General features: G+C 37.5%; 1 protein-coding gene across 4 annotated transcripts in view; it reads right to left on the reverse strand.

Annotated features, from left to right (window-relative positions):
- Window positions 1-316: 316 nt before the first annotated feature.
- The window catches only part of AFTPH (aftiphilin), a 41,715-nt gene continuing 26,602 nt past the window's right edge, over window positions 317-15,429 (reverse strand). Inside the window, exons 7-10 of one of the 4 annotated variants that reach the window (XM_085054316.1) lie at window positions 12,488-12,548; window positions 10,773-10,856; window positions 7,197-7,320; window positions 317-1,532 (exon numbers count right to left, since the gene is read on the reverse strand). In XM_085054316.1, coding sequence (XP_084910442.1) covers window positions 1,388-1,532; window positions 7,197-7,320; window positions 10,773-10,856; window positions 12,488-12,548 — 414 coding nt within the window. In that variant the 3' untranslated portion in view covers window positions 317-1,387. Of the gene's footprint in view, window positions 1,533-7,196; window positions 7,321-10,772; window positions 10,945-12,487; window positions 12,549-15,429 lie in introns of those variants that run through there. The other 3 variants (XM_085054317.1, XR_014850630.1, XM_085054319.1) reach the window with 3 other exon arrangements.

Here is a 15,429-nt window from a genome sequence, read left to right on the forward strand (position 1 = left end):
TCACCATAGCTGCTGTTTCTTACAGCTGAGTGTTGCCAATTGCTTTGAAGAAGTCTCTGACCCCAAATATCATGAGCCACATTGCCCTACAAGCCAGAAGAGAAACTGGAGACAGAAATAAAAGACTGACTCTCAACATGATAAAGAGACAGGGTGATTGAAGGGGAAGTCTGCAGGACCCTGCCAGGTGTGGTTTGGGGGACTGAGCAACACGAACCAGAAAGTCCTACTGCTAATGCAGCACATCAGTTTTACCAACAGAAAGGTGAGTAATGCACACATTCTGTAAAAAAAGATAGCAGGCTGTATACATAAGTATCTTTTAAATTATTTTATTTTGTGTAAGCTAAAAGGAAATTTACACACTTAAATCTCAAAAGACCTTGGGCATGCATATTGACCTTTTTAGAGGTTCTTCGACATAGCTCTCTTTTTTCCATAGGAATTTCCCCAGACATTTACAACCCATAGTTTTTTACTGTATATACAGCCTAAAACCATAGCAATCTATGATTATGTCATTTTACACTGTGCAAAATCAAACAGGAATAGTGGTACAACAGAACATAAAAATTTTTAACAGGTAAATTTCATTGTAAGACATTCATATTGTTTTGGTCCTTCTTTTCCAAATCAAACTGATTAAAAGCAGACAACCTTCTAATGACCAAAAAAAAAATAATCAAGTGTTGAGACAGTAATCCATAACTGGAACAAGAAGTTACTGACAGCATACCTTTCAAAAGGCTATATAGTGACAGAGCCATACTACTGAAGTTCAAGAACATAAAAACTGATCAGCCAACCAATCAAACAGGGGAAGGGGATAGGGGCAAAGAAAAGGAAAAACACATCTTAAGCTTGTTAAAACACAAAAGAAATTACTGGGTTTTAAAGAAACAATAACTGAAAAACCCACAAAGGGGACAACATAACCTTTTGATTTTTTTTCCAGCAAGTAGTATTTTAATATATGCAGGAAAGAAAAAGTTGCTCAATGCAATCTGAAAGTCTTAAGGGGGAACTTCACAGATTGTGAAGATTGAAGTTTTCATTATGTGTTTATAGGATTTTTTTTAAACTTTTTAGAGTTTTTTAAGAAGGACACCACCAGTGTATTTCACAAAGACATAAATGTATACAGCCCAGCACAACAAAAAGAATAGATCTTCAAAAAGATTTACCCCCAATTATTTACATTTTTCTCTAATATAAATTTAGGACTCCAGTATGTAAATAAATATACATTACTATGTATACCTTTCTAGTGCTGCTTACCAACAAATCATCTGAACTTGATATTTTTTTAATTAAAGCAAGATTGCTTTTTACGACCCACAGAGGGAAGGAAAAAAAAATCAATAGAAAACGTCCAATTCACATCACTTTAGTCTACCTTTTCTTGGCAGCTTGTTGAAGGTGTTAATGTGGCTGGGAACATCAACACCTTGGCATGCATGAAAGTTAAGTCAGGAAGGCTAGAAATCACCTTGGCAGCCTCTTCACTAAGATGTTCTTCCTTTTTAGGCTTCCTGTTGGGAAGAAAAGAACAAAGTGCATTAATCCAGCACCTCATATCCCTGAGATCACTGAAAGAATCATTGATTGAAGCAATGTTCTGTCAGCTTCTTGATAGGCACTTCTGTAAGCTACTTTAAGGTAATCTAATGTTATAATACCTACCTGCCTACCAATAATGTGTTAACAGAGAGAGTCAGCAAAATGTTCCTGTGTATATTGTTGCAATAAGGAAAAAAAGTCCTATTCAAATTATAATTTTCACAGATTTTTTTTCTTTTTTTTTAGCAGCTTTGAGAGTCAAGAGACTCACTTGAAGAGACAACCATGCCCATAATACTAGAGATAAAACAGTAGGAGCATTAGTTCTAAACTACCTAAATCCAGTACAGCCTTCAAAAACAAAATGGAAAATATCTTAAAAGAACATTAAGAAACTCCTCACTTACTTCTCAATAATTTTAAAATTAAAAGCACTTATGCTGTGTTTTCAACATGACTGTTGTCAGACTGCACATCTTGCCCCTCTACATTATGATCCACAAACCTTTTTCCCCCCAGAATTCATCAGCAGCACAAGGTGCCTCACAGCTCAGTGTATTACTCAGTGTATCTCCTTGCTTTGAAGTGCAGGAGTATGAGTAGCCATGATGATACATACAGCAGTTGGGGAATCACTGGGGTTTACTCTGCCTTTTGCATTATTCACAAGAATTACTGAGCACAAATGAATAAAGAGGTCTGAATCCCATGTTGCTTGGTTCTCACTATTATGCAAAAAACTCACACTTCCCAAGTAAAATGAAGCCTGGCTCAGACTGCTACTAACCCCCCTCCTTTGCCCAAACATTCATACTTCACACACATCTGGCTTATCTTTGAAGAACACTGCCTACTACTAGAAATACTCAGTTTTGCATCAAACATTATTCCAGTTCCAACAAGGCACCTTCTAAATCCTGTAATGATGTAAGAAATTCCAGCTGAATAAGCTCCCTCACCTTTGGGAGAAAAAAGCTGAAACAAAAGGCTCGAACCAAATAAACTACTTTCCCTAGAATACATCAGAAATTTCCTTTCTGTATCTGGGCTTATTTATAAACTTTAAGCCAAGCCCATGAGAGGGAGATGACCACTCCAATCATGAAGCAGCAGGTATTTATACTTTCTGTCAGCCCCCATGAGGATTGCTTCCTCAGCTGAGCAGAGACCAGTGGAAAGCAAGGGGCTGCATGTTTGCTTCCACAGCAGTCTCAAAATTCCTTAGCTACAAGAAAAAAAGAACTGGAGTCAAACTCATCCTTGACATCTGATGATTGTGCTGATCCTCATCACTGATCATTGTGTTGACACTGAACGATCACTTCTCCTTGCTACTTGAAATCCCCACTTGGTGAAAGTTCTCTAGATGAAGCAGTCTAAATACTAAATCTGACTTACCTTCACAGAATACCAGTATTTTTTTTTTCTCTGCTGCAGTGGAATTTCACGAGCTACTGACTAGGCAGATTACCAAATTCTGGAGCATAAACGAAGCTGTGTGCTGGATTTACTGAAGGAAGAAGCAGAGAGCCAATATGTGCCTCCTCTAACAACTTCACAGTCAGCTCTGTTTGCACTCAAAGGACTATCTCTGAGCTGCTGAAATGTGGTTCTCACCCACCACTGTGCTATCAGTATCCGGTGCCACTATTAATAATCACTTACCACAAGCCTCTTAAAGGTACAAACTCCTGGTGATCCAGGACTTAGAGCTAACAAAGGAAGGCTTGACAGAGGAAGCCAAAGGAAGAGGGCTGCCTTGGAGATGTTCCTGTAATTGTTCATCAGGCGAGATGGAGCTCACACACTCCTTGCTATTTATATTCCTCTTCCTCCTCTGCTCAACTACATGCTAAGAAATGGCACTGCTGGGTCACAGAGGCAGAGCTGCATTTTATTCCATGGTCACATGCAGGACTTCTATCACAGGATAATGCCAGCTGGTCTCTGCAACACCACTGCAGAATAGGCACATCAGTGAGCCCAGCCAGGGGTCAATCTCACCCATACTGAATGCCCCCCTTCCAGCTGGAGGCCCTTTGAATAGTTTATCTACTCCAATGCAATGTAATAACTACCTATAAAGAAGGACAAGCTAACATGCAAATGCAGCAACCATTACTTAACTATGACCAAGACAGAGCTATAGATACACTCACTTGGAGACTCAAACCCTTTTTTAAAATAATCTCAGCACAGAAAGGGGTGAGATGGCCTAAATTCCCATCTCTCAATGGAGAGAGGCACGTTCCTCTGCAATGCAATACAACTGGACATGGCAAGTACCCTTTCTGGGAAACAATCAAGACTTTTGGTGGCAAGTACCACCAGGGCAACCCTAAAGAATTACTCACAAATTCTCTAAATCTAAAAGACAAAGTAGCATCATCACTGCTGACAGGTTTTACCCTTAAAATCTAGCAAACTGCCTACTAACTGTGATGTCCTTTAGAAGAGGCAAGAGAAACAACTGTGCATTAATTTTAGGCACCACTTTTGCTGAAGACATTCCCATTGTCAAGAGTTTCTTTTGCTGAGCCCTGATCAGTGGAGGGGACCTTTGCAGAGCTTCTCCTGCTCAAGCACTCATTTCTAGGTGCTATGGCTTAAAGGAAAGACACCCAAGTGAGAGGACTGACAGCAGCAGCTGTACTACTTCTGTCTGCTTTGGAATCAGAACTTTTGATTACAAAACCATGAAAGAACCCATCCCTGGATCAAAACAAGGTCTCTGCTTCATTCAGGATTTAAAACTATCCTCTACAGCACACTTTGTCCTCATCCATCTTTTCTCTTACTCTAGGTTACATTTCCTCCCAAGCAGGACAAGAGGGATACCCCTACCCAAGCATTTGTACAGCTGCTCTACCTGTGGGCACTACATTTCCTTTTCAAAGGCATGGTAACACTAAGCCACAAGAAATAAACCAGACTGACAGGCAGGAAAGTTGTTGGAAGAAAATTTAGCAAGAAAGAGAGAATGTTTTGTCCATCCATCACTTGCACGTCACTGCCCTGTTTTGCATTCCAACTCCTTCCTGCAGCATTCAAGTCTTTCAGAGCTTCTGTCACCTCTCATGTTTGCAAAGGGTTTTGTGGATAGCACCAGCAAGGCCAGGCTTTATCAGCAACAATGAGCTGATTAGAGAAATGCACTTTGAAAACACTCTATAATTAAGGGTTAGCCCGCTCCATCCAACAACCATCCCCAAGGAGTATTTTCAGTTTAAATGAGGGTTTCGGCCATTTCTTGGAAAGGTATCAGTGCTCTGCTTTCCTTCAAAAAGACAGCAGATAAACTTTTGATCTCTGCCAATTCTATGGAACTAGGCAAGGCTGCAGAGTTGCTGTGGAATGCTGCACTGGATCCCTGACCTTCAACATTGCTGCCATCAAGGTTTCAGGCTCAAGCTGAGGGCAAATTTCCCCTCCTCTCCCAACACCTTCCTTCTGAACTGATTTTCTGGTTCAAGAGATGGCTTTGCAATCAAAGACAGGACTATTTTAGATAGAAGTGACTCTTCACAAGGCATCCTCAGCTGAATAATGGTATTTTCACTTTAAACTTTACCCTAAAGGTCCTGAATTCAGCCAAGTTACAGACATGGGATAGCCTCAGCACAACTGAAGCTGCCATCAAAGTGATTTTAATCCACTGGTTTTATCTTCCCCAGTCAGTTATCAGGAATGTCTAACAGTCCATATTTCCAGGCTGGTGCATGAACCTCACCCTCTTTGAGCTACCTGTATGCATCTAGTCCTATTTTAAAGCCTTCAGTCCATTAGAAAAGAACTAAAAAAACGGAAAAGATAACCAAATTTATTACAAAAAGCTAACATTGTGCACATTATTTGGCATACTGCTAAGGCTATACTTTCTTATTTCTCTGAAGGTTTCTAGCTTGAAAAAACAGACTGCTTTTCTTGTGGAGAATATGAAATCAAAAAGAAAAAGCACTTGGTATTTTTTTAAAATTTAGAGTTGATAAGAACACAGAAAACATTTTAAACAGTAAAAACAGCTAATCCTTGTGTGTGTCTGAACTTAGCCTCCAAGCCTGAGGTCCCTAGCCTTACAATATTGCTACATCACAGATCTAGAACCAATTCCTGTAAGTAAGCAATGCTCTCCAGAATGGGGGAAGAGCTCTGACATCTGGACAAAGAGCACAAGTAAGAGCTGTCAAGTGCATGGTAGAAGCACTGAAAAAAGCCCAAATAAAACTCACATTAAAAAATCAATACCGAAAATTGAGGCTCAACATTCATTTAAGCAAAGCAGACTTCCCTGTTCCTTTGTACCTTGCTTTAAGATGTCTTAGCTTTTTGTTTACAGAGTCTATGAGGGCAGATAAAGATACATTTGGAGTTTGCATGTCCTGCTGTGGGTACTTTTAAATTAGGCTTAGAATATAATACAAAAGTATTTCAACTGTAACTATGTTTTCTAATTTGAGAAAGTCAAACTTTTCCACTAGAGTATCTCCAGGAAGAGTATGTGCACTCCATGGACAGAAAAAGAGGTAATCCAAAAGACAAGACCCAAAAATCAGCATCCAAGTGGTGAGTTCCCTCTACTGGTTCTCCCTTGAAATTTCATGGCTTGCTGATTTCATGTTCACTTTCAAAATTACCACTGAAGGAAAACTAGGAAGATAGTTTTCTCAGTGAAAGTGCATGTTTTAAAAGAACTCTTGAAAATCACCTCCTAAGGGCTGTTGCATGAAAACATGTCTAGTTTCAGAGTGCTGAATAAACCCTGAAGCTCATTTGGGAGTGAGGATATGTTACCATCTACTTGTTGCATGTTGAGGCACATGCTTCCAAGAAACCAACATTTTACTTGGTAAAGATCCCTCAGCATTTCTTTCAATGGGCACAGACGTTAATTATATGTTAAGACAGTCCAGGATTCTACTGCTAAGATACACAGAAAAAAAAAAAATAAACCCAAAGAATGCAAGCTTATAAATGGAGACTATTCTGTACCCATTCAACAGGCCAGACTCCAAGAAAGACATTTGATGCCTGAAGCCTTTCTCTAGATTCTATCTATAAAAAAGCACAAAATTTCATGTGTGCTCCACTGAAGCAGAAACGATGCCCCAAACCAACTACATGCTCAATTCTTAATGTGCAACAACAAAATTAAACTGATGCTTGGCCACTGAAGTTTTGATAGATGCGAGAAACATTTGTGAAGGGACAAATATAGTCATAATTATCAGTTTGTTTTATCATTTTACTTGTGGAACATTCTGTGTTTATGAATTACAGAGTCCAGAGAGGGTATTCTGTCTCAGTCCTAGGTCACTGAACTGAGTGATTCTGTTCACCTTGCCATTCTTAGGAACCAGCTCTGGTGTCCACAAATTTGCTTCCTCCAGTTCAGTCTTTGGCTCTAGCTTGTCTACTTAGGTCCTGGTGATCTTCTCCCTTCAGCTCATGAACTCTTACCCATCTTATTTTAGTGTTCTACAATAACTCGAAATATGAACTACATTACAATGAACTTCAGATTTAAAATTTAAAGCCTTTTGATCATTCAGGAACTTCTGTCCAAAAACTGCACACATGTTCAGACCTCACATTTCATGCCACCCTTAGAAGAAAAACGTGCAATGAAGAGTATTTACCTTGTGGACGTGCTTGCCTTCTCCACTGTGGACATGAGCCTTGCAAACGCATCAGTCACTCTGTTGCTTGCATTGGAAGTTTCCAGTTTTGAGGTTGTCAATTCATACAACTCAGGATCCACACCTTATAGTATAAAATAATAATCAGTGATGGTTGGAGGCAAGTAGAGTCATAACTAGTCACAGACCAACTTGCTACAGACTGTTTTCTGTAAACATCTGAATCATTCATAATTTCAAGATACATGAAAAGAACATGACAGGACATGTTTGCATTTCTGAAGCATCATCCTCTCTCCCATTCTTTTTCAGCAGCTTTTTTAGTTGTAGAACAAAACACACACCTTGGATCAAGTCTGGCATACAAGGTCTCAGTCTGTGTGTAAACAAAACCAATTTGATTGACTTTTTAAAGTGAAACTTCTATAAAAATGTCAGCTTTTTTAAAATGGACTGTTTCAATTACTTCAACTCAACTGCCTGGATTAAAAGAACACTGCATGTTAACACAGATCAACTCTTCACCTAGAGATTACAAAGAACACTGGCATGCAATAGAGTGCTTTTAGTATCTGGCTTTCCACTAGGGGTTGTGTTGAAATTTAAAGTGAGGAAAAGCAGCTTTTATGAAACACAGAAGTAGAATGGCATTAAAAAAGAGTTACATGCTAATATGGATAGCACTACCAAAACTTTTAGTCTGTGCTCCCTTTTCCCCTTTCAAGTATTTCTAAAGCATTAAGTATCTGGATGTTTCAGCCTTGAATTCCTAGCTTCAGGTATGTCATCAAATCAGTCAGATGATTAATTTTAACATCACATTTGTCACAAATGGATTTAAAATTTTAGCAGCAGAGGTCATTCTGGAAAATCTTCACAAAAATGGCAAAAAAATATATATGTATGAGTTAAAGTCTACCTGTTTAGTATCAAGCATCACATCTCAGTTTTAGAGGTATGTCTGAAATCCCAAAAGATTACTAACTAAAATAAATGCCAGTGCCTATTGTCCTGCCTTTACCACCAGTAACTGCAGCACTGGGTGTGCTAATAGATGATGCTAATCATCCTCAAACCTGCTTTTTTATGAGCTCTTCCCAAGCAGTGTCTTGACCATTTATCCTATTGGCACAAGTTCATTCTCCTTTTCTTATGAGAAAACTAAGCTGACCAAAATGTAAAATAAAGAAAATCATCTGGTTAAGCTGCAGGAGGTGAGGAGATTTGTTCCATATAATATGAGTTCACTAGAAATTAATCAGCTGTCCTTTTAACATATATATTTTTTTAAAGTCTGGATTTTCACAGTTGATTTGATCCAGTTCCAAGCAAAATATCAAAGTATGTATGGTCCTGAGACCAGTATACCAAGACTTCTAGTAATGTCAGATGTTTACAGAACTTAGAACCAGGAAAAGCCCAAAAATTCCATAAAATATCCACTTTCAATCAGGGAGAGGAAGCCTTGAAGAAATACACTTTGACTTGCAGAAGCCTGCGAGATCCCATTAAGGTACAAATTGGAAAGCTAATTGAAGGAAGGAGCCCTTTGACATGCAACTCTGCAACAAGTATTAAATGCAACATTATGAGTTACATCATTTAGATATTCCCACTTACAGTCCTGTTTTGGGATGTCACTGCTCAATTTACTATTCTTTAGGCACCTCTTACTCAGCTCTGTTTATGTTGAACTATTAACATGACAAATAAAACTATATACTAAATCTGTGGGAACATATTAGAAATCAGTAACTCCCTGTTCATAATGTGGAAGGAAAATTTTTATTAAAATGTTATTTTAGGCACTGATGAAATCAGACTGAGAAGAATCCAGTGTCAATGTAGAGCAAGTAAAACTAAGTCTCCAAAGAAAGAATTAACTTCCACTGATAAAAGTTTCTTTTTTAAGCAAAAAAAATCTAGCAATTTGTTCTTTCAGTTATCATATGTATTTTTTTAAGAGTTGCATATTCCTCATTTTATTCAGATGATGCAAGAATATTCAAGGAAAGCACTGCAGAACCTTAATGAGATATTGAAGGAAAGTTAGCCAACCAAACCCCACACAAAGCTCCTAAACACACACACAAACACACGAGCTGCAAGCCATGAAACAAATGACTTTCCCAGAAACAAGTCAGGAAGAAAAAAAAAAACAAAACAAAGCCAAACCAAAATAAAGGAAAAAAAAAACCAAAATAAAAGCACTATAGGGCATACCAGAGAAGGTGACAATACCTGTAACTTGATGAAATAATATAAAAAATAAAATGCAATAAAGGCTAACAGAATATTCCTCCAGTAACCTCTCCCAGTGTGCACTTTCTGCACAAGCAATAACAGGAGCACCCAACTACCCAACTACATGAGCAATAATACATGTACTGGGCACTGGTGACTTGTGTCAGTGCACTTGCACACACAAAAGAATCCGCAGGACTCAAGCACCTTGACTTTGCTAGCTGTCACTTCCATGACAAATCTGCCCTCTTTCATCTGATAATGATATTTCTCAAGGGTGGAATAAAAAGTCATTTAGATTGCCATGCCATAAAATTGCTTTCAGTGATTAGATTTTAAAACAAAAAAAAGTGTTTCTAAAAACAAAAAATACAATAATAATTATAATCACTTGTTTGAAATGTGGGAGGATCCCAAACATCTTACAAACTGATTTTTAAAATTAAGATCACTAAGCGGAAAGCTATCTTTCCTATGCAGGAACTGATTATCATGGCTTCAGGCACTGTAATGAAAGAATACTTGCCTTATCAACTTAACCTATGCCCTGGAATAGATCCCCAAAGTGTTCCCTGAAATTCCTGCAGAAATTTATTCAAAGTGTAGGTTTCCACAAGCTCATGCAAAATACTCAGAGCATGTAAAAACCACGTGATAAATGAATTAAATTAGTTTTACACATTATTCAATGAGAGATTGGGTTTTTTATCTCCCTTTTAAGGGAGTAATTTGCAGATAAAGTGCTTTGGCTTAAAAATTAGCATTCATGAACTTCTAAAATCCCACAAACATGCAACTATCCTTTTCTATTAAAAAGGCTGTTAAAACACTTTTTCACTTCATTATTGTTATTAGTCCACAACCTCCTGGGCTGTGATATATCAAGCTCCATAAATTTATATTCACACATGGCTTCCAAACAATACCACAATCCTGTAATTTGGAGGCACTCAGAGGAGAGGGCAAACCCCATATTTTAGGAACTGCTGCGTGGACAGAATTTTTCAAATTTCCTTGAGTGCTCAGAAGAGTTAACTTCTGGATTTTCCAACATGAAACAAGTGTTTTAACATCTTATTTGCAAGAGCATAAAAGCCATTCATTCCTTCAGCAGGTGACAAATACAGAGCTGACAGTACCTTTTAAATACTTCGTACTCGATACAAAACATCAGAAAACAGAACACAGATTAAAGGAAAAACGCAGTAGAAAGACATTTCAGAGAAACGCAATGTAAAACTTTCTCCTTGTTTGTAGGAAAGTCAAGTGATGTGCTCATGCTTTTAGTAAGTCGTTATATTCTTACAGTTGTGGTTTTAACACTCTGCTGACCTGGGATTGTGGTGGTGCTGCTAGAGCTACTGTCATCCACGGGCCCAAAGAAATCAAGGTTCAGAAGAGTGGAACCTCCACTAGCTTGAAATTCAGTGACCGTGTTGGTAGGCAGCCATATAGAAGGTAAGCCAAGGGAGGGGTTTATGTGTAAAAAGGGGTAAGACACACACTTGAACATGCAAGTTATAATTAGTACTCAGTACGCAATTTAAAAAAATCGACATGAAAACAATGCTTACAGTATTAGTTTGTACCTTCTAAAATGTTAACAACTTAATTCAGTGCACGTTTCCTCATGTACAATGCAGCAAGGAAATCAACACTAGTAACTTGAAAATAGAAATATTTATTTCGATCTAAAAATGAAAGAGAACCAGCACGACCCAGAGAGAGAGTTGTGACCAGTTAAAGGGAAACAATATATAGGTCAATTGGTAGTTAAAGTATATAGGGCTTTTCTCCCCTCACTGAAATTGAAAGCCATTCTTTCATCAGGAAAACTTAGCAGATACTCAAATAGCAAAGAACAAAAAGAAAAAAAAAAAACATTCAAAATTTTATTTAGCAGCTTTAAGCTATTAATTATCATTATCTTAAAACAGTGTGACCACTGGGTAACAAATGCCACTCTTATGTCCAGTTCCTCACTGGTACATTATACTGTTCCCCTTTAGTACTAAAACAGAAATCAAACCAAGATACATTTTAAAGTTGTTAAAAAGAAAGCATGATGATTGACTGAAGTAATAAGACACCAGACAACAGCAAAAGGGTCCATCCAGGCTTTCCTTCAGCACCATGATATTGCTATCCAAACTCTTACACCCCACACATTCTGCAACAACATGGTGTGGCAACACCAGTGCAGTAAGAGATGCACTTTATCACCTTTGAACTTGTGCATCAACAACTACATGCTGTCAGCAGGCTCCTTGTAAAGGAGTTTTTTATAGGTTTCTAGTCTGTCAATTAAACGAATTTCCAGAACTTGTTTTATTTCCCTTGCATGCACTTACATTTCTGACACTGGAGGCAGTGGCACAACTCACTTTGCTATTAAAATAGACATAGGTGAAGGGTGTTTTAGCTGATAACTATATACATTTACAGATACAAATAAGTTTGTAGCTACCTCTTTAATATATTAGCTATAATTAACTCTTTAGTGTAAGCAAAAGTGATAATGAATGAAGTCACATTTTTAAAATATAAAATTATCTTTAAATCTTAAAACTTTCAGCTCAGGAAGTGTGTATTTTGCAAAGTTTGTTAAAATATTGTGCTTTGAAGTAGCCACTATACACAAGTTTGTCATTCAGAGGATGTCTAAAGAGAGAGCTGACTGGTCAAAATTACTTTTAAGAAGTAGAACTTATCAACCTAAAATGCACATTTGTTCAGAGTTTCATGATAATCTGCAGTTATACATAATGACATATTAACATATTGCCACTGTGTCACTAGCATATGGCAGGAATCTAAAATAATACTTAACTTCATATTTTTCAAACTATGCAATACTTCACATAGGGGCACTGTTAATCAGAAAGAAAGCCTGAATTTCCAAAGTTAGGAGTAAGAAATAAATATTATATATATATATGTGTGTGTGTATATATTTTAAAAAAATAATCAGCAGATAGATGTTTGTCTGAACTTTGTAGCTTTCTTATCTCTAGCTCTGGTGCTAGAGGCTCTACGGAGAGACGTACCATCTAAAGGGTTAGTAAGGCCACTGCTACTCCAGTCAAACTGGACAGGTGGTAGAGATTCCTAGAGTTGAAAAGTCAGAAATCAGATTTTATAGTCAGTTCAGGTTACAACAATGCAAAGCAGTTCAAACAACAGATTCTTTAGTGTCTAAACACTAAAAAAGACAACGAAATGATCAAGCCCCAGCTTTTGGGAGGTGTGTATTTTCATAATATGCACTAAAGATTCCAAGTAGATTTGTTCTACCACAGGAAGTGCATTAAATTCTGAACAGCACAGATTAGGTAACTTCTAACTCAAACAGGATTTGCAAATTAACTAAAACATATTAATTGAATAACAAACTTTAAGGCATCATTGAAAATTAAACTATTACCTTCGTGGAAGATGAGGCACTTAGCACAAAAAGTTATGTATACACAATTACAGAGTAAATTTAGAACAGAGGAAGCTGTCTGTACATCCATGCTTTGTCTTGATCATATGTATTATTTATCATCACACAACCCATCATTCTTTTGGTTTGTTTTGCTCTCAAGAAACATAATCCCCACACGTGAGGGACAAACTATCAACACCCTCTCCACTCCACCCCCTTTAAAATCACAGTATGGAAGAAAAGTAATGGAAGTTCTCAGCAATATTTTTCAAAATGCATCAGTACTTGTTAAGCTTCCAGTGGCTGAGCCATACCTTCTCTTTGCTTTTGCAGAAAATCAGCTTTCATTTTTTATTTTAAAACTTCCAACCATCTAACACTGAAGAAAAATGCAGATTCACTAACTGACACTCTAGCAACCTGAGCTAGCTTTATAGCACAACTAAGCTCACCGTAAAAGGCTAGATGTTTACAGAAAGCAAAGAGAGCTGGAGATTTCTGTATTTACTTATAGGAAAGATTTTTCTAAGCAAGATATTTACTATCTAATGTCTTAAAAATACTTTCAGTACTGAGCACAGCTTGAACAGTATTCTCTCCATGGAGGTTAAGAAGCTGATTTTTCACTTTTTACTTTGCTTTGGGAATGATATTACTGGCATTGAAATTATTTGAATGTAGATATAAACCAGCAGTGTGGAAGCTCCACCTGATGAAGTACTGATCACTATCATCAGTAGCTTGTTTAAACTTTGTCACATGGAAAATATATTAACATTAAAAGCAGTTTGCAGGAAAAAAAGGGAGTGAATTCGACAATTTAGAAGCTTTCTGCCCTGAGCAAAAGAAACTCAAATTGAAACAAAGTAGCTTCCTATCAACTGTCACTTACTGAGGAAAATACCCACTACATTTTGTGTCAAAGTCCTGAGTCAGGACTGAGTGTGACAGAACTGCATGGAAAACGTGGCACCAATGGTTTTCTAAGTGTTTGCCTTTAATGATGAGTCGATTCTCAGATTTGACAAGGAAATGACAAAGGATGTGATGATGAATTCTTCCTAAAATGGGAAAAAACGAATCTGACTCCAAATCAGTAAGAGTATGACAAGTATATTAGGTGTGCTCTGTGGGATGAGGCCACTCTGCTGACTTCAACTACATTACAAAAGAGAGGGTAAATGAAGCACCCATACAGGATGCTGGCAAGCCCCAGTATACACAACAGCAAACAAAGGGAAAGGAGAAGGCAGCAGAACAAGCAAATGAAACAGAAAGTTTTCTGTTTCTAGTGACCTCAGCCCCAAGAAAACTGCACTGGGACACCTGAACACAGGCATTGAAACCTCAGCCAGTGGAAACACACCCTGCAAATGGGAATATAATGTTTTGCCTTTCTGAGATTGTGAAGCTGTTAGGCTACTGCAACTATTATTTTAATAACATGCTTTAAGGAGAAGTGCCCAGTCTAGGAGAATACTGAAAAATGGAGCAAACTGCTTTCACTCTTCGAGGCCTCCATCTTAGATTACAGGACACAGTACAGAAATGAAAAAGCATACTCAGCTATCAGAGTACTACTCTGAATGTTAAGGAAGTAAGAAAGAGGAAATTAAAATGCCTGCTGGTTTTACTGCATCATATTTCACTTTGATACAAGTGAGAGATGTTTTCACACAGTAATTTTAGAATGTATTATACAAGAGCTTCTATAATCCAAAAGACTAAAATGTAAATGTTTGTGTCTGTGCCAATAATTACCCAATGAAAATGAAACAAAATTGAAAAAAAGGAAGCATTTTGCTGTCTTAAAGCTGGGAGAAAAGAATAAAAGGGCTTGTTATACAAATATAGTGTCAATATTTAGATGGATCCCACAAACAAGCATCATAAACATTCCAGAAAAACCTTTACACATAAGTAATTAATGCATATCATTGTGTGTATTCATCAACAAAATTACATCAGTTCTAAAAACCGCTCTTTTCAGACAACCCCTTTACACAACTGTCCCATCTGACAGAACAGCAAGTTCTGTAGCATCTCTTACCTGCAAATCTTTCTCTCTTACTCTCTCAACAAAGCTACACACACTCTTGGATCTTTCTCACACATATAACTGGAGAGCAGTTCCTGATGGAGCCTTTGGCTGGTGGCCAATAATATGGTAGTTTGCATCTGTCATTGTTAGAAGTCCTGATGGTCTCTTATGTAATTAAAAGTGTTTTTAGAGACTATCACCCCACGGGGTTTAATTAAAGTTCAGTCCCTAATAGCCAGCAAGTGTAAGATGTGTATTTCTGTTATAACCTGATCCCTAATTCAGTGGCTTACATGCAAGCAGATGTGCTGTAATAGGCACCTGCAGAAAAGAATCAGTGGTAATTTTCTTCTAGAAAGGTTTGGGTCACTGCAGATTTCTATTCCAATATAAAACTTACTAAGCAAAACTAGGTAGGTAACCCTACCAAAGAAACATCTTGCCAAATGGAGAAAACAGGATGCTTTGAAGCAATAGCAGAAGAACAAAATTATCTGGTGAACTTTTTTCAAGAAATCCAA

This window comes from Lichenostomus cassidix, chromosome 3, assembly GCF_008360975.1.
Source record: "Lichenostomus cassidix isolate B80296 chromosome 3, HeHo_3.0, whole genome shotgun sequence".
Lineage (NCBI taxonomy): Eukaryota > Metazoa > Chordata > Aves > Passeriformes > Meliphagidae > Lichenostomus > Lichenostomus cassidix.